Source organism: Gavia stellata, chromosome 41, assembly GCF_030936135.1.
Source record: "Gavia stellata isolate bGavSte3 chromosome 41, bGavSte3.hap2, whole genome shotgun sequence".
NCBI classification, from domain to species: domain Eukaryota; kingdom Metazoa; phylum Chordata; class Aves; order Gaviiformes; family Gaviidae; genus Gavia; species Gavia stellata.
Genome location: NC_082634.1, coordinates 422,810 through 449,164, shown reverse-complemented (window position 1 = coordinate 449,164; position 26,355 = coordinate 422,810). Strand labels below are relative to the sequence as shown.

Here is a 26,355-nt window from a genome sequence, read left to right as displayed (position 1 = left end):
ACCCCCCCGAGCCCCCCAGCCCCACTCACGGGTGGGATGTGGGTCCCCAGTGCCCCCCCCGAGCCCCCCAGCCCCACTCACGGGGGGGACCCACATCCTGGGTCTCCCCCCAGAGCCCCCAGACCCACCTGTGGGGCAGAACAGGGTGCCTGGTCACCCCCCCCCCCGAGCCCCCCAGCCCCGCTCACGGGGGGGACCCACGTCCCAGGTCTCCCCCCAGAGCCCCCAGACCCACCTGTGGGGCAGGTCACCCCCCTGGTGACCCCCCCGAGCCCCCCAGCCCCACTCACGGGTGGGATGTGGGTCCCCAGCGGCCCCCCCGAGCCCCCCAGCCCCACTCACGGGGGGGACCCACCTCCCAGCACCCCCCTCCCCACCGGCACTGGCGGGGGGCGACGGACCCCCCCCCCTTAAACACCTTTTCTCGGAGCAAGAGGGAAGGAGCCCGAGAACCCGCAACGCCAAAGCTCCGGGAATTCACCCCGAAAGGCCGAGGGGCTCCGGCCTCCCCCGGAGCCGGGACCCTTCTTCCATCCCGGCTTCCAGCCCTTTTCCCGGCGGAAAACGAGGGTTTGGGGGGGGAAGGGGGTGCCGGGCGGCCGAGAGCATGAGGGAGCAGCGAGGCGGGGGCAGTTTTTAAAAAGAAGAGCGATTTAATTTACACAGAAGTACTAAATGTACAGAATTCTTTAAAAAAATCGTTATACACAATAAATACAGTACAAAATTATTTTATAGTACTATATTTTGTTTCGAACTGTGATAGCGTTCAACTGGTACCGGCGGGGCGGGAGGGGGGGTCGTCGGGCTCGTGGGGGGGGGCGTCGCTCCCCGTCGCCGCTCCCGGGGTGGGATTTGGGGGGGCACATCCGTCTCTTGCCTTCCGCCCCCCCCAAGGATGGGGATTACCCCCCCCGGCAGCAGAGTCCCCCCCCGAGAAACGTGGGGTACAGCGGGGGGGAAAGGGCCGCCCCCCCTCGGCGCAAGGCAGGATCCCAAAAACTGGGGTTTTCTCCCCAAAATGGGGGACGCTGGAGAGCCCCCCCCGCCCCGTGAAGGGCCCTTTTGGGGTGAAAAAGGGGATTCTTGGGTTTTCCAAGGGATCCGTCTCGCGGAGAAAGGAAAAATAAGGAGCCAACGATCCCAAATCCACGCTTCCTTCTCCGTTGAAAAAAAATAAAATAAAAATTAGAGACTAAGGAAAAAAAAAAAAAAAACCCCAAACAATTTAATATACATTTTTATATATATATACGTATATATAAAAAAGAAAACGCCAAATATTTCAGCCTGGGAATCGCCGTCCCTTATTGCTCCCCCGACCCCCCCGCAGCGCCGGGGGCTCCGGCCGCTCGGCGGCACCCGCCCTCGAGGGTGCGGGAGAAACCAACCCCCAAATCGAAGTAATTCCGAAAAAAAAAGAAGAGGAAAGGAAGTCACCGGGGGTTCGCCCCCCCTCGGAGCCCCCCCGGTCCCACCCGCCCAAGCCCCTTCCCTCCGGAGCGGCCGGATCCCGCTCTCCGCGGGCGGACGCTCGAAGGCCTCTTGTTTTTGGGGGGAGAAAGGAGGGAAAGAGGGAGCGGGGAAGCGTGGGGTGGGCTCTCCCGGCATTCCCAAAAGCCAGCCGCCCCGTTGGGATGGTGCCTTTTCTGGGAGAAGGGGAAGAATAAATCCAGCTGGGAATTTCTGGATTGGAGAGCGGGATTAGGGCGAGGGCGGGGGGGGGGGTTTGGGCGGTGGCGAGCCAGCGTGCCGTGAGCAAGCCCGCAGGAATGCCGAGCGCGCCCGCCGCCCGTTCCCAGGCTCGGGAAAAGCAGATTTATGGTTCCTCCTTGGAAAAAAAAAAAAAAAATTAAAAAAAAAACACCAAACCCACAGAGAGAAGCGAAGGGGAAAAATAAAAATACGGAACAAATCCCGGCCGCAGCTCCCCGGGCTCCTCTCCAGCCTCGTCCCGGCGCTGGGCGACGCCACGCACGCTCCGGCCTTCGGCACGCTGCGGCGGGAGACGGGAGCTGGAGGGCGAGGGGAGCGACGCTGGCGCGGCTTTGCTCTTTTCCAACTTTTATCAGCCTAAAGAAAAAAAGAAAGAGAAGTAACACTCCGGCGGGGCGGCGGCTCTGCCCCGGCCTTTCAAATTTCAGTTTTCCGGGTTTTTTTTGGTGTTGTTTCGTGGGTTTCGGAGGAGGCGGCCGGAGAGGAAGGATGTTTTCTGCTTCCCTCCCCGCTCCTACCGCCCAAGGCAGAGGCTCCCTTTCGCCGGCGCGGGGAATCGCTTCGAGAGAGGGTGGGGAAAAAATACGACTCGTAATTAAAAAAACACCCCGGAAAAAGCCGACGCCGTTGGCTCTCCCCGCTCCGACCCTCTCCCCCCATCCCGGGGGGGTCCCCGAGGTCTCTGCCCTTCGTCCCGCCCCAGACCTGCGGCGTTTTGCCCCCAAACCCCCGTTTCCCTGCGTCCTCCGAGGCGCGGGGACAGTGGCACACGCACCCGATGGCACTTGAAAGTCAAGGTTAACTTATTGCCTCCGAAAGGGGAAAAAAAACAACAAAGGGGGGGGGGGGGAAAACCCCGGGATCGCGGGCGCAAAGACGGGGAAAATGGGAAAAGGGCCGGCACCGTTCGGGCGGGGACGGATCCTCCCGGCAGCTGCCGGCACCAAAATACTGCGTTTTTTTTGGAAGGGCGCGCTCGCCGCGTCCCGGGGCGCTGCTTTTCCTTTTCCCTTCGAAAAAACTCGCCCTTCCCGGCATTTTCGGCGTCCATCTGGAAGAGCCCAGGCAGGGACGGGGAAAAGCAGGACCGGAGGCCCCCCCCCTCTCCCCGGCGGGACGCTATTCCTCCCCTCCCCGATCCCACCCTCCGCCAGCCCCGGAGGGATTCGCTTCTCCTCCAAGGCCTGGAACTCCGTAAACTTTGCTTTTCCTTCGAGCATTTAGTGTTTCCTGGCTTTCTTTCTCTTTTTTTTTCCACCCCCCCCCACCTTTTGACCAGCCAGAGGGTCCGAAAGCCCGCGGGGTATCTGGAAATAACTTAAAGGAAGGATAAATTTTGCCCCCGTCGCGGAATCCCGCCGCCACCGGTTTGATTCCCGACCTGCTCCGAGCTTACGGGGCGGGAGCGGGGTGGGAGGGAAAGAGAGAATAGACGGTGGGATATTCGTATTAGCAGTTTGTTACAGAATCTAAATTACACAGCCGACAATACCTACGGCCCCGCCAGGCCGCCCCCCCGGGCGCTCGGTCGCCCCGCCGGGCCCCAAACCGCGCCCCCGTCTCTATCAAACAGTGGGGTGACGCCTCCCCGGGCCCTTCCTCTTCCTCCCTCCTTCCTCTTCTTCCTCCTCGTCTCCGGTCCTCGCCCAGCGTCCCGCCGCTGCCCCCTCGGGTTCTCTGTTATCTGTTTAACGTCCTCGCTCCAAGGCCGCCGTTGTGATTAGGGGCAAGGTAGGCGTCCGTACGGTGGACGGGCGAGGAGAAGGGGGAGGAGGAGGAGTTGTAGGAGGAGGAAGGCGTCCGGACGTTCTGGGCCCCGGTCTGAGGTTGCTGCAGGTTGAGGATGCTGTCGATGGCGCTCTGGAGGTGCTCGTTGAGGGAGTCGTCCTGCGGGCTGTCGCTGGAGAAGCTGGCGTTGTCCACCTCGAAGGACTCCGACTTCCGACGCTTGGCCGGGGGCAGCGGCACCTCCCAGGCGAGTTCCGAGCCCGAGCCCTGGTCGGGGGGCTCGGGTTTTATCATCCCGCGGTAAAACTCGTCCTCGACTTCCGCAAGCTCCTTCATAAGGCCACTGGTGGAGTCGTCGCTCTTCGGCGGGGCCGGGCTGCCCTGCGGGACGAGGGAGCGGGCGTCGCTCCTGTTGAAGAACAGGAGCTTGGAGCTCTCCTCCGGCCGGCTCTTCTCCGCCGCCGCCGCCGCCGCCGAGGGGCTGTCCTGGCTCTTGTGGGAGGTGATCACGCTCCTGGATCCGTCCTCCTGCTTGAGGGCGCCGGGGAGCTTGTCGGCTTTCGGGGCGCTCCCCTTGGGGCAGGCGTCGGCGGGCTTCTCGGCCACGAAAGCGTCGACGTTTTCGCGGTAGGTCTTGCGAAGGGGGAGGCGGCAGTAGGTGACGGGCTTCTTCTCGGCGGGAGCCGAGGCCACGTGGTCGACGGTCCCGTTCATCTGCCCGGCGGCGGCGGCGGAGGCGGCGGCAGCGGCGGCGTGGGGGTCGGGTCCCTTGATGACGCGGCAGACGGGGGGCGGCTGGTGCACGGGGTCCAAGGCGGTGTTGTGGACCACCTTGCTGAGCCCGGCCTCCTGCTTGATCTTCAGCTTGAGGCCGATGCGACTGCGCGCCTCGTAGGTTTTGATGGGGGGCTTGCTCCTCGAGGGCAAGGCGTCCTCGTCCCCGTCCAGGGAGGGGGACGCCTTGGCCCAGGTGACGGAGGGGGAGCCCCCGCTGTGCTTGATCACCAGCTTGGTGGGGTGGATGGGGGGGGCCGTCTGCACGGGGGGCACCTTCAGGCTCTCGGGGGCCGGCGCCGCGCTGGAGACGGAGGCCAGGGCGGCCGAGGAGGAGAGGCTCTGCGAGCGGGAGGACGAGGAGGAGACGTACTCGTCTGGAAGGGAAACACCGCGCCGGGCGTTAGCGCGAGGGCGGAACGCTGCCCCTTTGTCAAAATACGCTCGAAGCGAAAAAGATAAATCGTTGTAACAGCGTTATCGCAAAACACGCGTCTTGCAAATTCGCCTGCTCGTGCCAGGATTTGTTTTCCCCCCCTTACGCCTCTCAGCCCCTCTTCCCTCCGAGAACTTCCACTTCCGACGGAGTTCATCCCTTATTCCCTCGCCCGGGGAAAGCCGCGGCAACTCAACGCAAATCTTTTACAAAGAACCCCCAGAGCAGCCGGGAGCGATTTGCGGGGAGCCTGAACACCCCACGCGCTTGGCGCCGAGTACGGCTTCGGCCAGCGAGATCTTTAACGCCGAGGAGCGGGCGGGGAGGGGTACAGGCTGCAGCAGCTAACGCTCGCTCTTATTTTCACCAGCTTTTCCCCCAAATCCCCACCGATCCCGGCGGAACGGGCTGACGCTGTCCCGCCCTGAGCACCGCGGGGTACGGAGACCTGATGCCCAGGCTCTGAAGAGGAGGAAAACGTCGAAAACCAAGCGTACGGGTACAAAAGGTGGATGGGCAACAGAAATAATTCGTCTCCCACCTGGTTTCTCCTTCGCCAGTTGCTTGTCGAGCGCCAACATGGTCTTTTCTTCCTGTATAAACATGCGGTCGATCATCACCATCTCCGCAGAAGGACTGACTCTCTGCAGAGGAAGAGAAAAGGAGGAGGGAGAGGAGAGGAGAGGGACGGGGAGGAAGAGCGGCCGCGGTTACACATCACCACCTTCACACACTCTGTTATTCTTCCAGGTTTTTTCCCATCCCCGGCCATAAAGAGCGACGACGGCTCGACGCAGAGCTGAACCCGCGGCAAGACGAGCACCGATCGCTCGCAAAAACCGGACCGAGCCGACGGCAGGGAGAGGAAAGCTTTCCCATTTCGGCAAAAATCCAGGGGCTGAGCCCCCGCCGACCCCACCGCGGCCGGACGGAGCCCGAGACGGCGCTCAGTTGGAACCAGGGAAGCCGCGGATCGATCCGAGCAGCCCACGTCGGAGAAAACAACGGCGTTTCTCGCCCCGCCAGCGAGACTGGAGAAGGCAAGGACGCCGGACTCACCCGAGACTCCTCTAAGAGCAGCAGGCGGTACTTGTTCAGCATCGCTTGCGTCCGCTTTAGCAGCTGGGTGGACACCACTTCAAACTCCTCGTCCACTGCGAGGAAGAGGAGGGTGGGGAGAAAAAGCAAGCTCGTGTCACAAGGCAAAGGCAGGTACGGGGTCGGTGGCTCTTTAGCATGACCGTTTTCAGCGGGCGCACCCCGGGGGAGACCCTGACAAAAGGGGCGCGGTGGAATTTTTAACGGCTGTGATCGTAAGGAATCTGCTGAGGTCTGTTTTAGTGATTCCTCAAAACACACGGAGACCGGGAGAAAAAACTTTCAGGTAGCTTTGCACTGCTCCGGGTCAGAAACCCTGGAAAACTCCAAATACATCGCCTCGGGAATTGACGTTTTTCGAGAGCGGAGGCATAGATAGTTTCCCCATTTTCTTTTAGTACTCAAAACCCCGCTTTTTGTTAAAGCTCAAGCCGCTATCCTCACGTTTTAGCAGCCCCGGAGAGCCGCGCGCCGAGCCGGGAGGACTTACCCTTCCTGTAGTCTTGCGCAGAGGGCAGCATCCCCTGGTAGACGTGGTAGGGCAGGAGCCGCTGCAAGGCGTCGTCGAAGGAGCGGAACGACGTCTTGTAGTCGGGATGCAGCACCGCGCCCTGGTGCTTGTGCAGCTGCTCCAGGAAACTGGAAGGAGGGAGAAGAGGGAAAACTGCTGGAGGGGTGTGCGTTTGACGTGCGAAATTCCCCATTAACGGCATCACGCGGAGGAAGGGCCGCGGAGGAATCCTGCGGGAAACCTCAGCTTTGACGGTCGCGACCGCGTGCCACCGCACGACCCTCGGCCACGCTCCGGTGAAACGGCTTAACGTCTCCGGGGCAGAGCGGCGGCAACACGGGGACCCCCGAAGGGGCACTCCCTTGGTGCCAATTCGCCCAAAATACACCACGGTGACGAAGGCAGCGGCGGCAGCGAGGCGTTCTCCGATGTTTTAACTTATCGACCCCGCCGCGGCGCACTCACCAAGCTTCCTTGCTGGGCTGTAGTGTCGGGGCTTTCTTCAGACCGAGCTTGCTGTCGTACTGGTGGGAGAAGAAAGGACAGGGGTGAGAGGGGACGCCGGCGACGCGCCGGGTTTAACGCGCGCCGACAGCCGGACCGAGCCAGCGCTGGGGGGGATTCATCCTCTTTTGAGGGAATTGAGATGCCGGAGGGAAACTGGGGAGACCGGCAACTGCTCTAGGGAGAAAGAAAACGGATTGAATTGGTTTAGAAGTGGGGGCAAGAGTGAAAGGGGAAAGCGCGGATTACCACGGATTTTAAGTCCGGAGGAAGGCTTCTGCTCGCTCTGACAAAACGGCTTTTGGTGTATTTAGAGTACACTTATATATAAATTGGTATATATGTACCAAATATACCAACATACAACTCTACTGAGTTTACTTATTTCTGTATTTTTCTATTTTGGTTATTTAGAGGTCCCACACGATGGGGATGCGCGAACAAGCCGCGAATAAACCTCGCTGCTTTCAAGGACGGAGCTTGGCGGTCGCCAGCCCCGCGAGGCGCGCCACGTCGTCCCCGCGAGATCGCTCCTCGGCAGAGCTCTGCCCACAGGCTCCTCCTTTAAAAACCCCGGCGCGCATCGGCGTGAGCTCACCAGCTGCTGGCCTTGCACGGGGACCGAGGGGACGAGCTGCGATAATCCTTTCCCAACAACCTGGATCTGCAGGGGACCCTTCCCGAGGTTCAGGCCCGAGACAGAACTGATGACGCCAGGCTTAGTCTGCGGAAGAAACGGGAAGAAAAATCGCTTTATTTAGACTCCCGGAGCGATTTCACCCAATAACGCCTAATTGCCGAAACACGCCTGCCAAGACAACGGCGGCCGTTGGCGAAAGAGCTCGCAGGCGGCTTCCTCGCTGCTCAGGTGTAAAGTCGAAGGTGTATTTTTGCATAAAAACAGAATTTTTCTAGCTTGCGCTTCCAGAGATCTACGTCAACGGCCCTGACGTCCTGTTAAATCACCCCTAAGAAACTGATTCCCTTAAAGAGGAAGAGAGCAGCCCCCCCTCCCCAAAAGTTTCATTAATATTGGTGGGAATGGCTAATTTTGTATCTTCTTCAGAGGTTCACAGCACTTTAAAAGTGGGGGGAAAAAAAGAAGTTTCTGGAAAGGAACTCTTCCTTTTCGATAAAGCGGAGGGGAAGGCTGACAGATTTGTTTACTCTCAAGGTGGAAAACTTGGGAATAAAATGGCAAAACCATGAAAAACGCTTCCTCACCTGAACCGGCTGCTGTATGGCGAGAGGCGTTCCTGCCTTCCCCTGGGCTGCAGCCCCTTTCCCAGCAGAAATCGGCGCGGAAACGCTGGAGAAGGTTTTACTCTCTGCCGGAACCGGGGCGGTAATACCTAGCAAACGTGAACCGGACGGGGGTTTCGTGTTTAAGTTCAAACCCAGATAATAAATAACGACGTCCTGGATTTCCCCCCAGCACGTTTCAGCCCCAAAGACCGAGCTTTATCCAAAAAAACCCGAGCGCGAATGAGCAGCGGCGTTTGATCGCCCCGCGCCTGGCTCCCCGCGCTGACGGCTTGCACCCCACCGCCCTTCTCCTGCACGCGAAGCATCGCTTCAGCGGCTTGGCTCTCCCAAAACCAGGGCGAGGGGATGCTCGCGCACCGCCACGCTGGCGGTCCGGGATGCTCGCGGTCCGGGATGCCCTCCCGTGTTTTTCTCTGCCCGAGCGTTGGAGCCAGCGGCACGAACCTGCGGTGGAAGGCGGGAGGGCGGCGGGCGCGTGGCTGTGCGCAGGGGCCGGCGTCGTCGTCACCGCCACCGGCTGCCCCTGGCCGCTCACCAGGACGGAGGAGGACGGGCTGCTGAACTGGCTGAGCGCCGGGGAGGCCTGGCTGGTGGGAGGCTGCTGCTTCGTTTGCAGGATGATCCCCTGGGGCACCTGCGTGGCACAAAAAAACAACCCCCCCCGAAGTTGAAAACGTGCCCTAAACCCATCGATTTTTAACCCGCGGGTACCATCGATTCAGCACCGTCGCACGAGGCGGGAAGGGACCGTTTGCTGCGCTGGCCCCGTCCGTCCCCCAACCTCCGCGCTGGGAGACGGACGCGAGAGAAGTAAAAAAAGAGGCGCCCGCTGAGCTCCCCGCCTCCAGCTCCGCTGGTGCCCGGGGTCTAAACCACCGGAGCGGGCCCCGCGCGCTCGAGAAGAGCAAATCGCGTCCTCACAAGGGGAGTTTAAGTTAATACGCAGTTAAATAAAACCGAGCTCAAGCGCTGCCCTTTTCATCCCCTGTTCCTCTTCCTCCCCAAGTGAATATAAAATAAATAACTGCAGGTTAATTTTAGAAGCCTGGTTTTTTCGGGTACTTCACTGGGAGGTCCCTGACGTCCCGGCTCCGTCAGCGAGGCGCCCTTAACGAGGGCTGGACCGGTCCCCGAGCGTCCCCTGGGAACACCTGCACCCCCAGACCCAGCCTGAACACCTGCACCCCCCGCCCCAATCACAAACTCGGGCAGGATTCGGCCCCTGCCCGGGCAGGACAGGTCTCGGGGGACGCTTGTCACGGGAGAACGGGGCACGTTTTTCTTTCTGTCATCGCAAACGCCTTCTCCTCGTCTTATTCACAAACCAACACATCAATCGCATCCCTGGGAGACGCCTCTCCTACAAGCGCTATACGTCAAGGTATGCACGTGCATTCCTGCGACGACAGGCGGCACAGCCAGACGTAACCCACGGCACAAACCCACTCGGCACCCCAAAACCCCCCGAAGAAGAAGGGGGCTGCGCCGAGGAAGCAGCACCCGCTTCAGCTCTACGGCAGAAGCCCCCGGGACCTGCCTGGGAGGAACTGGAGGGGTTTTGCTTCCGATTTTTGCCTTTAATCCCTCGGCTCCCCGGCGGCGGGAGGCTCACGGCCGCGCTTTGCCACGCTACCTCCCCTCCTGACCTACGCCCGGCGTGAGACCCTCGACGGTGCTTATTTACCTGCTGGAACCTGTCCAGTATTTGCTTCGGCTGAGGAGCGGGGTTGGGGATGGCCGGGAGGGTTTGGAATTGGCTCGGGACCATCGGAAAGCTCCTCGGCTGCTCCGCGGTTAGGTGGAGAGCGTGGGTGGGAGTGGGGGGCTTGATCTGGCCCTGGGAGGGGAACTGCAGCTGGAAGTGGGGGGAGTGGGCGTGCTGGACCTCCGCCGGCGCCGGGAGCTGGACCTGGAGCTGCGCCGGCGGCGGGGCGGCTTCTGCCTGCGCCGGCGGCGGCTGGAAGGGCGGCTGGGGCTGGGAGGGTGGGCGCAGGGGGTGCTGCCCCCCGCCAAGGGGGGACGAGGCCAGCTGGTTCTGGATGACGTAGAGGCTGGGCATGGGCGCCTGGGGGGTGCAGGAGCGGGAGAGCGGCTCGGAGGGGGGCCGGGAGAGGGTCTGCGGCTGGGAGGGGGGGCGCGAGTGGGGCCGCGAGGGCGGGCGGGAGAGGGGCTGGGGCTGGGAGGGGGGCCGGGAGGGGTGGGGGGACTGCATCTGGGGGAGGTGGGCGGCCGGGAGCTGCGGGCTCTCCCCCAGGGGAGGATGAGGTAGCGAAGGGGACGGGGAGGCTCCAGGGAGCTTCTGCTGCCCTGCAGGTAACTGAAACAGAGAAGGAAAGAGGAAGAAGTTAGTCGAAGCTCGGAAGGAGTTTTGCCCTCAAAGTCGCCCACGGGTTTTCTGGGCTCCGTCAAACGCGCCGGCGAACCGCGCCGGCGCGACCCGCTCTGAAAGCGGCTCGGCAGACGGCTCGTAGGGCATCTCTGCCTCCTGCGGTTAACGAAGCCCCGGGAAGACGAGCTCCCGCTCTCGGCCGGTCTGCCCTAGCACCCTTCCCTAAGCGCCCTGGGTAACGCTGCTGGGGCAGCCCCCGGCCCAGCCGGGGGTGCTGGGAGGGGGGCACGGCACCGCCGCCGGACTTCCCGGCCCCGAGCGCGCCCCAACGTCGCTTTTAAAAGCGTTTTTAGGGTCAGGGTAAGGTAAAACTGCAGGAGGGCATCTACCCCGGCTTCACCTGGGCTTCCAAAAGCAGCTCCACGCCGTGGCCGTGTCAGCCGGGGCCCCCGGGCCAGGGTGCCCAGCCCATCCAGCCTCCCCGTGAGCCCAGGGAGGAAGTGTTTTCTGGTTTTCTTCCCCAAAAACAGCCTCACCACTGCCCCCAGGACTGGCCGGAGCGATGCTCGGATGTGTCCCGCCCTCCTTTCCCACCGCAGCCGATGCAAACCTGAGGCTGCCGCTCCCCTGGAGATGGGGGTCAGTGGCCATCGGCTCCCCACAGCGCTGCTGGAGCAGCTAACGCCGTCCGGGGCTTAACGAGGACGGCCCTAATGCAGCATCCCGCTATTTAAATTTCTGGGGAGAGATTCACCCCGGGAGCTGCGCCCTCCCTCTGCCTCAAAATATCCCTCTGACTAACCACAGTTATAGGACTTCGTAACTACCAATCGCTAGGGAAATATAAAGAATTGGGGGGAAAAAAAAAGTAATGAAGCCTCTGTCAGGGACAAAAATGCACCAGACAGCGGCTGGCGAGCGTGAAGGGAGAGGAGAAGAAAAAGCAACGCAGGGCGGCAGCAGCAGCTTTCAGGGTTAGTCAGGACCTGCAGGCAAGCGAGCGGGAGCAGCTGGAGCTCGGAGGGGAGACGGATGGACAGAGGGACGGACGGTGGGGTGGCTGGCAGGGGGAGGAGAGCCGCAGCCCGGCTGCGGGGCGGCTGGGCGGCATCCCCACCTCTGGGCGGAGAGGGGACTCCCGCAGCCCCCCGACTTCGGCCGCCGCTCGCCCGTCCTGCACGCCCGGGGCTGAGAGTTGCGGTTTTGGGGTGTAAAGGGCTGAAAACCCCCAAATGGCCGGCCCGGTGGCCCGGCGGCGGTGGCAGCTCGCCTTCGCCAAGCGATAAATTACCGGAGTCCACTTAATTCTGGCCGCCGAGCTGCCGGGCGCAGGAGGGAGCAACCTGCCGTGCTCAGAGCGCTTCTCCCCCCTTCTCCTTTCCGCCACGGCGAGCGGAGCGGAGCAAACCCGGCTGCTTCGCTTCGACAGCAAAACCGCGGCCGTTTGTTGGCTACACACAGATCCAGCAGAGAAAACCGGACCGGAGGAAGAGCTTGGAGGCTTTAAAGACGAGCAGGGCGAAAATAAACGCCGGGAGATGTCTGACGTCACCAGAACCCTCTGCTGTGGCACGCGCGATGCGCTCCAGCGCACGGTTTTCCGCTGCCGGATCAGTTTTCCGTACAGCAGCACGCTCCGTGCACGGGTGAGGCGCCCGGGGCACATTTAGCCGCGACCGCCTTTACGGGTCCCTCCTCCTTCTCCTGCCTCTCGCCGCATCCAGCCCCGCGCTCTTCCCGGCACCGCTACACCTACTTCATCGGCAAGGCGGCTGCCGAAGAGAAAACCGCGGCTGCTCTCGGCGCGGGACGCGGGCACCGCGGCTGCCAGGGCTCAGGGCTGGCGGGAGAGGCAGGAGGGTGCCGGTGCGGCGGGCGAGGGAAACAGCTCTCTCTGGAGGTGGGAGAGGACTTTGCAGGGGGACCGGTCGCGTCCGAACACAGTCCGATAACGCAACCGCAGCGATATTTAGCGCCATCGCGGATTTAGGCACATCCCGGCAAAACGCCTGCCGTGAAACGCAGGAGAACCCCCGGACCGTTCCGACTACTCTAGCCGGCGCCTCAACCTGCGTTACGTGGTAAATAGAGACAAAAGCTGGCGGAGCCGGGGTGCGTCGCGCGTGCCAAGCCCTGCGCTTCGGCTTCTCCCGACGGCGGGAAGGGTTTTCTCTATTTCCGGGAAGGGTTTTCTCTGTTTCCGAATCTCGGGGGGGTTGTGAGTTCCTCAAACCCCCGGTGACGGCTCGAACCGTAACCCTTTACTCACAGGCAGGCGCCTGGTTTTAATTACGCTGAAATACCGGGAGGTGACTGCCAACGTCAAGCCCGAATACCCTGAAAGACGTAGCCGTGCCGCTAGCTACGCCAAAAAAAGTTCAAATGAGAAATTTAAAGCTTCCCACTACTGAAATAATAGTAATAAAAAAAACGCAGAGAGCACGCTCGCTCGCTTCCCCTTTCTTTCTCTGATAACTCAGCAACTATGGTAGGTTATGGACCAGCACCCGCCTTTACGAATACGAGTTTAAGAATAAAGAAAACCCACAACGGTTCAAATCTGGCGTCTAAAAGGTCACCAAAGCCTTTACCAACGTTGGTAACACCAGCTGAGATGCCCGCAGCCCTCGCTGGACCCACCTCGACCTCCTCGCGCCGCCGGTACACGGGTGGGTAGCACACAACGCGTCTGCAGCGGGGACTCTTGCAAAAAGACGCTGCGTGTTCCCGTCCACCCGGCCGCTGTCGTTGCTTCTGGAGCCGCCCGATTATTTTTACAGGTCCGACTCGAACTAACGGAGGTAGAAAACCCTGAGGGGGAAAGCAGGACCGATGCCGCGGGCTGAGCTCAACCCTGAGCCGCAGAGGGAGCAGGGGGACAAAGCGGACACCGGGTCCACGCCGACCCCTCTGTGCCGCGGCGGTGGCTTTGGTGACCTGGACGGACCCGTCACCAGCTCCTCCTTCCAAAGACAAGGTGACGGCACCCGAGCGCACGCAGAGCGGCCCTGAGCCGCACTCATTGCTCCTGGCAACTTTAAATTTAAACACCTACTGAGGAAGCGAATTGCCCTACGGCCGGAAGACAACGCGTAAAGAATTAAGGCTACGCAGGAGCGCTTCTAGCACGTACGGCGTGCAAAGCAAGCCCAAAAGCCGGGCTCTCCAGAGCCCGCCGCGCTCGGTGTCGGTCTCCAAACCCCCGAGGGGCTGCAACACCGCGGCCACCGCCCAGAAGGGCTCTACTTGCCTGCTGGAGGAACATCTGCATGGAGTCCTGGTTGATGACGGCTCCGGCGGCTGCCTGCCCCAGGATGATCTTCTCCGGGCTGGAGGCCAAGCTGGGGCTGGGCTGGGACGTCACGGGCTGCTGGGCGGGCGGCGGCGGCGGCACGTTGAGCTGGAGCGGAGCGGGCTGCTGGGGGGCGGTTTGGACGGTGAGGATGGGGGACTGGTCGGCGCTGGGCAGCAGACCGGCGCCCGAGGCGGGCTGCGGCTGGACAAGGCCGGGGCTTTGGCTGCTGGTGGCGGGGGAGGCTTGGATGCTCACCGCTTGGCCGAGGTTCTCGGTGGCGTTGAGCATGGCCACCTGGTTGGGCAGCGTCACTCCCTGGATCACCGTCTGGCCCGTCTGGCCCAGCGAGGCGGCCACGGAGGGTTGGCTCTGCGTGGTCAAGCTGCCCGCCAGGGAAACGGGCATCTGGAAGAGAGCCGGCTGACCCACCTGGCCGGGCTGGAGCTGGATGGGAGCCGAGAGGATGTGAGCGGTGCCGTGGGCGTTCTGCGAGGTGAGCACCTGGCCCAGGTTCAGCTGGCTGGCGATGTTCTGGTTGGTGAGGATCTGGGCCGGCAAGGCTTGGTTGGTAATCAGCTGCCCGCCCGGCCCTTGGCTAGTTATGATATGGGCTTGCCCGCCGGGGTGGGAGGCGGTCAGGATCTGCCCTCCCATGTTGGCCTGCAGGGCGGAGAGCTGCTGGGGGATCTGCACGGCGGAGGCGCCCGCCAGCTGCCCGGGGAGGAGGAACTGGTTCTGGCCCTGCAGCATGGCCTGCGGGACGTGCTGGGCGGGGATGACGATGCTGCTGCCCTGGTTCAGCAAGTGGACGCTCATGGGCTTGCTGAGGGCTTGCTGCTGCGGCGGCGGCTGCTTGAAGACGTTGGCCGGAAGCCCTTGGGGGAAGCCCGACAGCACCACGTTCTGCCCGGGCTTGCTGGCCATGAAGGTCAGGTTCTGCTGGGCCTTCTGCTGCTGCAGGGCGGCTTCGTTCTGGATGGTCAGGGTGGTGTTGTTGGAACCGAAGGGCTTGGGGGTGATCTGGTACAGTTTCTGCTGGAGGACGCCCGCGGGTTTGGGCTGAATCGGGGTGGGCGTCCTGTGAATGATGACGTTCTGGGCCTGCACCAAGGGGCTGCTCAAGTTGGAGGTGACGGTGAGCGGCTGGGAGCCCTGAGTCCCGGAGACGCTCCCGAACATGGAGTTCCCGTTCAGCGTCGTGGTGGCCACCGTCGGCAGGTTCTTCTGGATGACGAGACCGGCGCTCTGCGGAGAGACCCCCGTGGAGGCCAGGGTGACCTGCTGCTGCTCGGGCGCCGTCTGGGTGATGTAGCTGCCGACGGGCATGGTGGCCACTTGGGAGGGCTGAACCTGCTTGGCGATGATCTGCTGCGCTGGCTGGTTGATGGCCATCACCTGCTGCCCCACCACCTGAATCGGCCCGATTCCCAGCGTCCCGCCGGGGCTGCCGTTGGGCAAGCCCTGGAGGTTGGAGATGGGCTGGATGGTGACGTTCCCCAAGCCGACCTGCTGGAGGAAAGGCTGAACGCTGATGGCCTTGTTGACGACATCTGCTCCTACCGACTGCTGCACCAGGGCTTGGTGCGTCAGGACGGCGGGTTGCTGCAGCCCGATCAGGTCGGCCCCGCCGGAGAAGATCTGCGGGGTGCCGTCGGAGGCCGTCTGCACCACCGGCTGAAGGGTGGGAAGCTGGAAGGAGCCCAGGTCCAGCTCGGCCTCCGCCTCCAGCGTCTGCTCGGTGATGTTCGCCTCTTGCAGGCTCTGCTGGAGGATGTCGCAGGGCTGGTCCGAGTTCTGCAGGTTCGCCCCGCTGCTGGACGGCGACCCCAGGATGTCATCTTCTAGAAAGTCGAGGTCCACGCTGGTCGTGGGCTGACTCTGCTCGGTGCTCAGGTGGTTGCCGGAGGACTCTTGTACGTGCAGCTGGGAGACGGCAGGTCAGAGGGGAGGAGAAAGAAGAAGGCATTGAGCTCAAGCAGGGGGAAGAGGGCTTCAGGTCAACCGCTCGACAGCTTTCGCGAGAGAGGAGCGGGCGAACAGTGCCCTCACCGCGATTCGCTAAGCGCGGAGAGCGTTTTGGCGTCCCTGGGAGAGCCTAAATGAACGCGGGGCGTCGTTTGAGAGCAGGCGAGACGGCCGTCAAGCGACTTGCTTTAAGCAAGGGCGGGGGCCGAGGGCAGAGCTGGTTAACGGCATCCCGAGGACGGTTTAACCAAGTTTTCACACGTTAAGCCACTCCATCGCCACCAAATATAAGGGTTGAGAATGCGCTCCTCACCTTTCTTGCTCTTAAAAAATCAAGCTGCGGTCGGGGTGGGAAGGGGAAATCTCATATTCTGGAAACAAGCCTAAAAACTCCACGAGAACCCGGCCCTTTTCTTGCAAGAGACATGCAAGCAGCAGCCGAGTTAAGTCGGACAGGCGCTGCAGCGGGTCGCTATAGGGGGCCCTCCTATAGCGAGGGCGTAGGAAGGGTGTCCCTGGGCAAGCACCTCGCGCGCGGCAAAGGCCGCGTGGGGCAGAACCACGAAGTAACGGAAAAGCAACACGCAGCCTGACCTTGGACCCCGCCGGCTCTGTGCGGGTGAGTTTCGTAAAACACGGGTCTACTAGGAAGTTAAAAAGTAAAATAAAACAAAGAAAAAAATCAGAGGAGAAGTAAACCTCGACTGCGAGATAAATTTATCAGTTATAAAGCATCGGCAGCTTTACCCAAAGTCCTTGTAAAAAAATAAAGCGCAACGGAAGAAAAAAAAATTAATAATAAAAAAATCAAGACTCTTATTACAAGGTAACGGGAAATAAGAGAAAAAAAAGATTAAAAAAAAAAAGAGACCTTCATGCTTGAATGTTATCCATGCAGAGTAACCCATGCTCTTGGGGGAAAAGAAAAAAATAAAGAGGATTTTTCGAATCTACTTCCACACGTTTCACCTTCGCCGTAGCCTGCAAGGAAAGGGAGCGCTCCAGCCCGGGGGGGAGCTAAGAGGAAGGGGGTTATTCCTCTCCCCAACTTTTTTAAGCATTCTTCCAAATCATCTCTACCGCCTTTGAGGTGTGCGAGCACGGTTACGCCTTTCTCCTTCTCCACCTGATCTTCTATCCTCAAAGCCTTTCCCAGACTTTGTATCTGCACGTGAAAGCAGCTTTTCTCCCCCGATATATGGGGAATCTGTTGGAGCTATTTCTCTATAAATCTTGGGGAATAAACCCTGCGTCCTGCCTCTTTTGCTGGACCTGGGAAACGGATGAAAAACAAGCCTACAAAACAAAAAAAGGGGAAAAAAAAAAAAGGAAAGGTTTCTAAGCTGCCATTCCCCAAGTATAAATTAAAAAAATACATACCCCAGCACCTTCAAAAAAGGCACTGGCTGCATCTCCTGTGTTGTCCAGGAGATCATCACTGTCAATCTGTAATTAAAAAGATTTTATTTACTTTCTTTAGATATAGTATGGAAAAAAAAAATGGAAAAAAAAAAAAAATACGAGTGCAGTTGCTGACGGGCAGCCCCTGGAAAGCGCTGAGCTCTCACCCGGGGGCAGCGGTGGGGCAGCGTCCCTCCCCGTACCCTGCCGGCAGGCACCCCGTTTCGGCTCCAAGTGCCCCAAAACCCCGACCGGCTGCTCCGCACGGGCGGCGGCGGGAGCTGCCGGTCCGAGGGCTGCCCGGTGCGCTTGGCCGGGGTCCTAAAAAGTCCTAAAAACTAAAAGAATCCTGAACTTGGGGGTTTCTTTCTTTAGAAAAACTCATTGTTTACTAAAAAAACCCATAAAATACGGAAGTTTGCGTTAAAGTGTTTGGTGAATAGAAACGAGTCGTCGCTCACCTTTTCGGATCCATGTAAAAAATCGTTCAAGGCCTGAGGATCGCTGCAAAACAACACACGAAACCGTTTAGGGATGCAACACGTGACCCGCGTTGAGTCGGGAGGGAAACGCGTGTTTCTAATTAATGCATTAACGTAACACTGAACGCTCTTAAGCGCAGTAACTAATGACGTACGCCGATTTATATTCAACGGCTGTGCTTTATTACAGATGTAAGTTAATGTATAGGTGCTCAGAGAAGGTCAGCGTTCTTCTCCTGGGTCACCAACGCTGCCTTATTCCCCTTCCCCTGTTAATTCTGCAAAGCCCCAATTACCAACACTTTCATAATCACGATAAACCCCTTTGGAAAATTAGCCCGCGCTGGCTGTCGACAGGCAGTTTGTCAAAAAATCCTTTGGGCGGCCCGCTAACGAGCATCCCCAGCCCGGTGCCGCTGACAGCCAGCAAGGGTTGGAGGGCAAAAAAAGTCATAGCTGTTGGCAAAATCCCAGAGAAACGGGATGCATTCACGTCGTAAGTGGGCCAAGCGAAAGGCGGGACGCACGGAGCCTGTCCGTTCCTCGCGTAAAGTCGTGTAAGACCTCCTCCGGCACAGCCCAGAGCCCCCTGAGCTTCACGGGAGGAAACAAACCCATACATCAGGAGGAGTTTATAAGTTTGGGAAGTTTGCAGACCCTTTTTTGAGCACTCCTCGGCTGATTTTTTGGCTCTGGGAGACCCAGCCCGGCACTGGAGAAGCCCCGGTGACCGTTGGGGAAGCACCTACAGACAGAGGGTGGCGGAAACCCCCTTCCCACCCCTCCGCCTTCTCCAAAACAGCAGGAGATGATGACGAACCACCGCAGCGTCCAGCCGACGGCGCGGCACTACTTACCAAATTACATCTAGCAGGCACCGGCCGTCTTCATCATCCATGTCAACTGCAAAGAGCGGAGAGAAACCAGGTTACCGTCAGGAGAGCAGAGGGGCTGGGAGCTGCTCCTTGCTCCCTCCAGCCCGGACACCGCGCTTCGCTTTTCCTCCCCATCCCCAGCGATGATGACGATGATGTTCTGATGGTGGGGGACAGGGGACCGGACCAGAGGACACCCCAACAGGAGGGTCCACCAGTCAGAGGGGTGTCAACCCGCTGCCAGAAACCCCACGAAGTTCAAGAGGACGCTGCGGGCGGGGAGGGACGGGTCGAAGGGATGGGTCGGGGCCACCAGCCGAGAGAAGAGCTTTCCAGAAGAGGACCGCAGCTCAACGTTGGCCGGCAACGTGCCCTGCAGCCACGGTGGCCAACCGAGGCCAGAGGATCACCCAGATGGACTGGAGCACCGAGCGGTGCAAGGTCACGGCCGTCAGCAGGAAAACCGCTGCCCTCTCCCATCTCATTCTCTGCTGGAGAAGCTGGTGGTGGCAAAGCCACCCATCTCCACCATCGTTCCTCGAGCAGCGGTTACGGGGGAGACAACCGGGAAGCCAAAAGCGCGGACAGCTGAGCCCCGCAACCAGCGGCCGAGGGACCCGCTCGTCCCTCCACCGCGCTCAGCCCTCCACCGCGAGCTGCTCGTCCATCCACCGCGAGCTGCTCGTCCCTCCACCGGATAGATTTCACCGGCAGTTCTCCCAACCGGGGGTTAGGTTTCACTCTGAAACCCAAACCGGCAGGTTTTTGCCTTGTTCTCACCCCGCCGAGGGGGACCGGTGACCCCGGCCAGTTGCGCCCCGGCGCAGGATGGTCCTGGATTCTCAACGCCGGGAGCACCGGGAGGCGGCACAAGCCAGAGCCCGGCACCCACAGGCACGGCTTGGCAATAACTGGTATTTAAAACTCGCACGTTTAAGCATTTTTATCCCTAAACTTTTGCTGTGGCAAAACATACCGGGAGGTGTTTTCCTTCAGCAGGTGGAATCGAGGATTTTCGGCCAACAACCTGAGACCGGGCACCAGGCCACCTCCCCGCAAAACCCTTTTGGTGACCAGGTCTGGGAAATGGTGGGGGCCTGGGGTCTTTTTTGGGTTGTTCCCCCTCTTTTCCTCAGATCTGCTCCGCAGCTGTGGTCCGGGCAGGGTTGAAACTCCCTAATGAGACTCAGCTAATAAAAATCGAGGGCGAGGAGAGGGAAAAAAAAGTCAGCTACCTCAGTAGACTATAAAGGAAAAAAAAGCATGGTGAAACTCGGTGCAGGACGAACACGCCTTTCACGGGCTGAAGTTCATGGTTTTGAACAATCTGACTTCAACAGCTCTCTGTCGGCTGTAATTATTTTCAGGACCAGCGAATGAATAATCTAAATACGCCAGCGAAAGCTCCAAGGCTGCTCGACTAATTACTCTGGAGAAGACCCCAACCTGAAGAGCGCGCACCGCTCCACGTATAGACGAGAACGAGACCGTGTATTTTGATTCTTCCACGATTTCAGGCGCTCTGCCGAGTATTTAGGAATAACGGGGCGACAACAGAAACGCAGAACGGAGATTTCCTCCAAGTTCCAGCTGAAATCTTCCCTACACAACATCGCATCTCCCCAAGATGGCAGAGCATCGCTCGCCGGGCTCGGGCCGCACGCCGGTGTTTCTAACTACGCGCCCGGCAAACCGCCGCAATGCCCAAGGCTGAGAAAGCCCGGCTCAGCGCCGCAGAAATCATCCAAAAAATGATGATATTTGTAAAGTTTCCCCCCCGTCTTTGGCTTTCTGCTACAGCCCTCCTGTATCGGCGCCTCGGGGGTGTTACGAATGAAGAGACGCTTTGCCGCTACCTGGATTTCTGCCTTGCCGCTTGGCGATATTGATTACAGACGGCTCACCGGCTTGGGAGGAGGAAACGAAAACCGCTTTTTAGGGCGGTGATGTACAGCGGCCGTGCGACGAGCGGATCCCAACCCCGAAGGCACTCGATGGCCGCACAGGAGTTACGCTCAGGCGGAGCAAGGGCAAGACGCTATTAAATTAGAGCAGGAATATTCTGGATGGTTTTTCAGTTATGAAGCAGTACGGTGCTGAGGCGGGTCAGGTCCGTTATCGCTCATTAACAGACAGGAGGGAGAGCCGGGGCCTGACTCTTACAAGTAATAATTGAAAAAGAAAAAAAGCGGTATTCAAGAGCAGATGAAAACCCCAGCGGCCTGAATTCGCACCGTAAATACATGATATTCCTTAAATATACGCAATTAAACCGCTTACTTTTATCCGTACACGTCAGGCAAAGGGCACGAGGGAAGAGCTGACGGTGAGCGTCACCTCGGCTGTGTTTGAAGGCGACGTTCTGTTGCTATAGGGAAGGAACGCGTGATGTCATAAATCGTGAGGGGCATCATCGCCGCAGGGCAGGGGAAGGTGTGGCAGGGAAGTTATGAAATCAGCTGATGAAATGTGTTCGAAGCAAAGAAAAAAATGGAGGAACAACAGATTTGCTAGGGGATTTGTTTCTGTGCTGGATTTGACGCACCTTCCCTGTTGTCGAGGTAGAACGAAACCAAAATGTGCCAGCAACACCAAACGGGTGATCAACCGGTGACCTGAGATGGCCCTTTTTACCCCTTTTTAAACTAAAAATAACATCCCTGGGTTGCTTTCATTCGAAACACCAACTCCCTCAACTTCCAGCAGCTTTACTGCTCCCCACCCAGGCGAGAGCAGGGCGGACGGCGTCTCGGTATATGTTGTTTTTCATTTATTTCTACCCACAAAAATGCGCTTACCTATAGCACAAGCGTTTTAAGACTACGCAAGTATTTAAAACTCTTCCGAGATGGGAAGCAGAGGGAAAGCGTTCTTAACGTCGCAGGCGTGATACGGGGTGACGTGCTCTCTCCTTTTTAAAAGGGTAAGCAGAGAGATGAGATCACGGAGGAACGGGAGCGTTTCAGGAGCGTGAATGTAACTCTCTACCCGGGAAATCGTATTTGAGGCTCTTGAACGGAAAAAACCCCGTGTGTCCTCGACATCCTGCCGATTAGTTTCAATTACTCTTGAGGTTTTTTTCCTCCCTGCCGTTTTTGCCGTATTCCACTTAAACGAATGATTTCGCCAACACGCACAACGCCGCTTTTCCCGGCAGCGACCAGCCCGCACACTCCGCAGAGGACTTTAAGTCTTCGAAACTCTTTCAAACTTTAATCCTCGCGTCGTCCGGCGAGAGCGTCGCACAGCTGAGAACCTGCAAGCTGAGAGAAGTTGGGGAATCTAAAATACTTTTAAAAAGAATAAAAAGTCAGTGTAAGCACCTACTAACGTTATTTCATGTCTGAGTCAGGCTCCTAACACTACCATCGAGGGGGAAAGTCGGTTTCTAAAAGAGAGAGCACTGTCCATGGCAGATATATTTAGAGTATTTGGTAGCAGGACGGAGAGACAATGTGATCCAGCAAACGGGTCACGAGGTAAGAACTCCCAGGCCCTGGATCTATTCCCACTACTGACCTTGCCCCGCACTTAACGTTCGCGTGCTTTCCTCCTCCGTAAAATCAAAATCGGGACCGCAGCGCTTCGGAAATGCGTCGGGATCTGTGGGTGAACATCCGTAGACAAACTGTCTTAAATAAGCTCGTTTCTTTACTGCCGTTAAATGCGTATCCGTACGCGTAAAATACCAGGCTGCTGTTTAATTACGGCGAGGGAGCTGGTAAAACACGTGGCACTTTCACTGAAGGCGACAAGTCACCTTCGGCGAAGCGTTTTTCCTTCCAAAAGCCGAGTACAGTGAAATGAGAGGGGAAAAAAACCCGCCCTCAGTGTTAGCATCCCACATTCATTTTGATCGTCGACATTAAATATTAGCTCATCCCGGAAATTAACCAAATACATAGCGGGGGGAAAAAAAGGCAGCCAGAAATCGCTGCTCTTCGCAGTACGACGCCGGCCACAAAGCGAAACAACCCTTCGAAAAGCACAGCAAAAGGCAACCAGGAAACTTTCTAACGCGCAAAGATGTTTTACAGCCCCATTTTGCTTTCACGCTGGATGGCGTTTTTCCCCATTTTGTTTGCGAGAGCGCAGAAGAACATATTTTTGGCAGAAGCCGTGTTGAAGTGTTTCAGTAACAGCTGCGCTCTGCGTGCTGAACCGACGGCAACAACATCAGACGCCGCAGCGTCTTCTGCGGGTCCTCGCTCCGCTCCGCGCAGAGGGATGCTTCGTGCCAACGGTAGCTCTGACTCGATTTTATTATACGATAACACTCGACGTCAGCCTATTTTTAGATCTCGCACGCACGCCACACGCTCGCAAAGCTGGGAATGGTAGCGTGATGTAAGGAAAAGCCTTTCGCCGGCATAAACGCAACGGGAAGGAAAACACTGAACTTTACATCCTGGTAAGCTCTTGAAGAGGAGACAGAAAAAAAAAACCCAACCACTTCGCAGAGATTACAAGCGGTTTTCCTTCTCCCACAGCAGAGGCAAGCCGCATCCCTAATTCCCAGATCATCCCGGTGAGATCTCGTTAGGAAAAGCAGCCCCCCGCCCCGTCAAATCCAGGAAAGATGAGGGCACAGACCGAGGCGGACCTGCGGAGCAAGGTCACCAGAAAAGGCAACAGGGTTTAGTATTTCCAGCCCGCGGTTTGCAAACAGGAAAGGAAAGAACCTTTGCTGCCTCTAAAGTGCAATTTCCTCCTTGAACGTGCCCAAACTTTTGGCGTTTGGTGGCAAGAACTGCCCGGCCTCGCCTTGCAGCCCTGGGGTCACTTCCCTCCCCGCGGAGGAGAGCGCAGAGCCGGGTTTCGCTTTCGGTCTGACGAGCCTTGTCCCGACCGCAGCCGCGAGTCTCCCGTCTGCCGAAGGACGAGCCGGGAGAAGCTCGTTCCTGGTGGGCGAGAGGGACTCCGCGGAGGTACGGAGAGGAAGGATCGCTGGTGCCGTTTCACCGGCGCTGCCCTGCGCCCGAGGGAGGCAACAGCCAGCGGCGACGGGGCCAAAATTGAACGTGGTGACGGAAATACGGGCCCTTTGGAGTCCTATCTGCAGCCTGCTCCTTAATTGTTAATTATTCTTTGTTTTATCATATTTAAGACACTACAATCATTACTCCTCTGTGATTTAGCTTCCCTTTGTAATTAGAGATAACGATTAGAATGTATTTTGTATTACACCAGGAACGTTTGAGATAACTCTCTGGAAAGCTGAGGACACCCCGGACCGCCCAAAGACAAGGAGCGGAAGGAGGCTGCCGGCTGCCAGCCTCAGACCCTCCCCGGCACGGGTAAATCACCGGGGCTGGCACCAAAACGCAGCTGCCGTCGGCTTCAAGCCACAAATTACCTTTGCAAGACTCGGGGAGAACGGGCGTCCGAGCCCAGGAGCGATTCAGTTCACGGTATCGGGGCGGAAAAGGCCTCATCCTACTAACGAGACGCGGCGGTTGTTAGAAGTAGATGTAAATGTCATCGCAAAGGTAAACAGGAGTCACGGCAGGACCAAGGAGGGCACGCGAGCGATCGACTCGCTGCTCGGCCACGTCGTTAGGAAACCGCCCTACAAAAGAGGGTCGTTAAAGCCGCCGGCCAGCCGCCGCTCCGCTCCAGCGGCGCCCAGACAAGAGCCTTTCCCCTCGGAGCCCTGCATCGCTTCGCTCAAGCGGTTTCAGAGCTGTGCTTGAAAACGGTTGACAAAAATAACTGGAAACCCTTTTTCCTCCTTGTTTTCCAAGCCAAAAATTACCAGACTATCTAGCAGAAAGGCTTTTCCCTTCTCCTTCCTTTACAGTCTCACCAGTAGCCGAAAGAAGCGTCAAAAAAAGCTCGATACAAAGCATTCCTGGCTGGCCTGGGCTGACCCACGGGCTTGACCGAGACGGCAGAACATCCTCCGGAGGGGCTGGATCCGGCGTCTCCAGTCCAGCCACATCCACAATTCCGTCCCTTCGCTTCAAAAACATTAGGTATTTAAAAGGGCACGGCGCCCGACGTGCCGTTCTCGACGTGAAAGCAAAAACGCTTTCACGTCTGGAGAATTGAGCTGCGCCGTGTTTCACCTCCGCTTCCAGACAATGAACGCTCCACGTTTACCGACAGCGGCAATATCACGGCGACAGATATTGAAAAATCTCGAGCACAAAGCAGCTCCGTGCGACTTACCCGCGGCTCCCTCTGACACTAACTACGACCTTTAAAACACGGGTGGCAGCAACATCAATGAAAGCATTTTTCGTGGTTTTAACAAAGATACAGCAAATCTCTCTACAGAACGCATCAAGTTTTCTTGCGGTCAGGATGCCTGAGCAAACCGTCCGCTTTCGGTTAAATTAATATTTATTACGATGAGGCCAGCTGTCGCAGGAGGAGGCTGGGAAGGGAGACCTCCCCGGCCAAGAGCAATGCTGCTCACGTCCTGCCGGCACCCAGGGCGACGCCGAGGCACCGTACACGCACGCCAACCTCCGTTCTGCAAAAGCTGTTGTATTTCGTAGTCCCTTTTGGGAAAAAAACAAAAGGTCTTGAGAACGTTCGCCAGATAACGGAGGTAAGTCACGATTTAAAGACAGGCGAGGTAAAATACGGAAGCGTTCTCGTGAAATTCAGTTTCCACAAGCTTCGCTGAAGCTTCATCTCTCACAAGCCAGAGCGTTTCTCCTCCAGCTTTCTGAGGTGAGTCAGTGATTAAGCTCTCCGGCAAAGCTCGCTCCCCTTCCCACCAGGCCGATGCCACTTGGCTTACGGGGAAAGAGGACCAGGGAGCGCGAGGGACGTGCGGAACCAGAAAACGAGCAAGGAATCGCACAAAACCAAAACAATCACAACAGGCTCCGACCCTCTGTTGTCTCAAACTCTGTGCAGCCTTTTACACCGGGGCGAGGTGTAAGAGTTATTCAACCGAACGTATGAAGTGGTAGTATTTACGTCTCGTTTACGCAGCCCTCAAGCGAACCGCAGCGCGAAGCGCCCGAGGACGATGGGAATCTTGGTGTGGTTAGCCGGGGACATCCTCGGCTCATCGGGCAGCCAGCGCTCGCAGCTCACAAGACGGTGCTGCTGGAGGGAGTGCCGGCTGACGGCGAGGAGAGGCGAGACATCAAAGCGCCGCTGTACAAGTTGTCATTTGTCTACCGCTTCTGCTAAGGGATCTCTGCGGCACCGAGGAGAGAGAGTCCAGCTGAAAAAGCAGCCCCAGATGTCCCTCGATTGCCAACAAGAAACACGCCTTCCCTCCCTGACAGCGGCCACGTCCCTCGGCCCTTCGACAAGCAGCGCCGGAGCTTTTATTAATTACCCACAGCCGCAGCCTCGTCCGTTAACAGCCTGCTAACGCGCAGTCACCTTGCCGGCTGTTTCCTAGTCATCTTGCCAGGCGTTTTCCCCACCCATACTCTTAAGGCGAGACAAATACAATCTTGAAATACACGTACATGACTTCGAAGCCTGAAAAACGGCTTTCAAGAGGATCTGGCTGCGCTGAGAAACATAGTTGTCGGAAGCTACTTAAGTCGCAGTGGCTTCAGAAAGTTTTACTCATACCGAGCCAACGCTTCTTCCTTCCAGACAGAATCCCTTTTATTCTCTCCACGTTTCGGGCTCTTACCGCAGGGCAAGATCAAATTACACCTAGCGCACAAAGTTTATATCCTCAACACCAATTAAATGTTTTCTTTTCGGTTTTTCGGTTGTATTAAAGTTTACTTTTATTCCTTCCATTTTCTCAGGCTTCCTCTTACCCAGGTCATTGATAAAAACACGCGAGAAGCCGCTGAAGATCAGGGTCTGCTGAGAACATCAGCAGCGCTTTAAAACACGAGGGGTTTCTTTGAGTGAGGAAAAGCAAGTTGAAAAAGGATCAGGGACGAGCGAGCAGAGGACATCCAAACCCACTCGCGAGCGAATTTACGTGAAACAAAGGCAGCGAGGGAAGTCCCAAATATTTCCTCGGCGCGCTCTTTTACGGCAT

The 26,355-nt window shown here is 58.2% G+C and overlaps 1 protein-coding gene across 1 annotated transcript in view; it reads right to left on the bottom strand.

Moving 5' to 3' along the window:
* Window positions 1-3,323: 3,323 nt before the first annotated feature.
* BICRA (BRD4 interacting chromatin remodeling complex associated protein) overlaps window positions 3,324-26,355 on the bottom strand; it is a 33,794-nt gene continuing 10,762 nt past the window's right edge. The window contains exons 2-13 of the mRNA XM_059833171.1: window positions 18,363-18,408; window positions 17,485-17,527; window positions 17,003-17,068; window positions 13,613-15,580; window positions 8,478-8,667; window positions 7,992-8,119; window positions 7,366-7,491; window positions 6,729-6,787; window positions 6,243-6,391; window positions 5,714-5,808; window positions 5,196-5,298; window positions 3,324-4,595 (exon numbers count right to left, since the gene is read on the bottom strand). Of these exons, the coding sequence (XP_059689154.1) occupies window positions 3,397-4,595; window positions 5,196-5,298; window positions 5,714-5,808; window positions 6,243-6,391; window positions 6,729-6,787; window positions 7,366-7,491; window positions 7,992-8,119; window positions 8,478-8,667; window positions 13,613-15,580; window positions 17,003-17,068; window positions 17,485-17,527; window positions 18,363-18,403 (4,167 nt within the window). The 5' untranslated portion in view covers window positions 18,404-18,408 and the 3' untranslated portion in view covers window positions 3,324-3,396. The remainder of the gene's footprint in view (window positions 4,596-5,195; window positions 5,299-5,713; window positions 5,809-6,242; window positions 6,392-6,728; window positions 6,788-7,365; window positions 7,492-7,991; window positions 8,120-8,477; window positions 8,668-13,612; window positions 15,581-17,002; window positions 17,069-17,484; window positions 17,528-18,362; window positions 18,409-26,355) is intronic.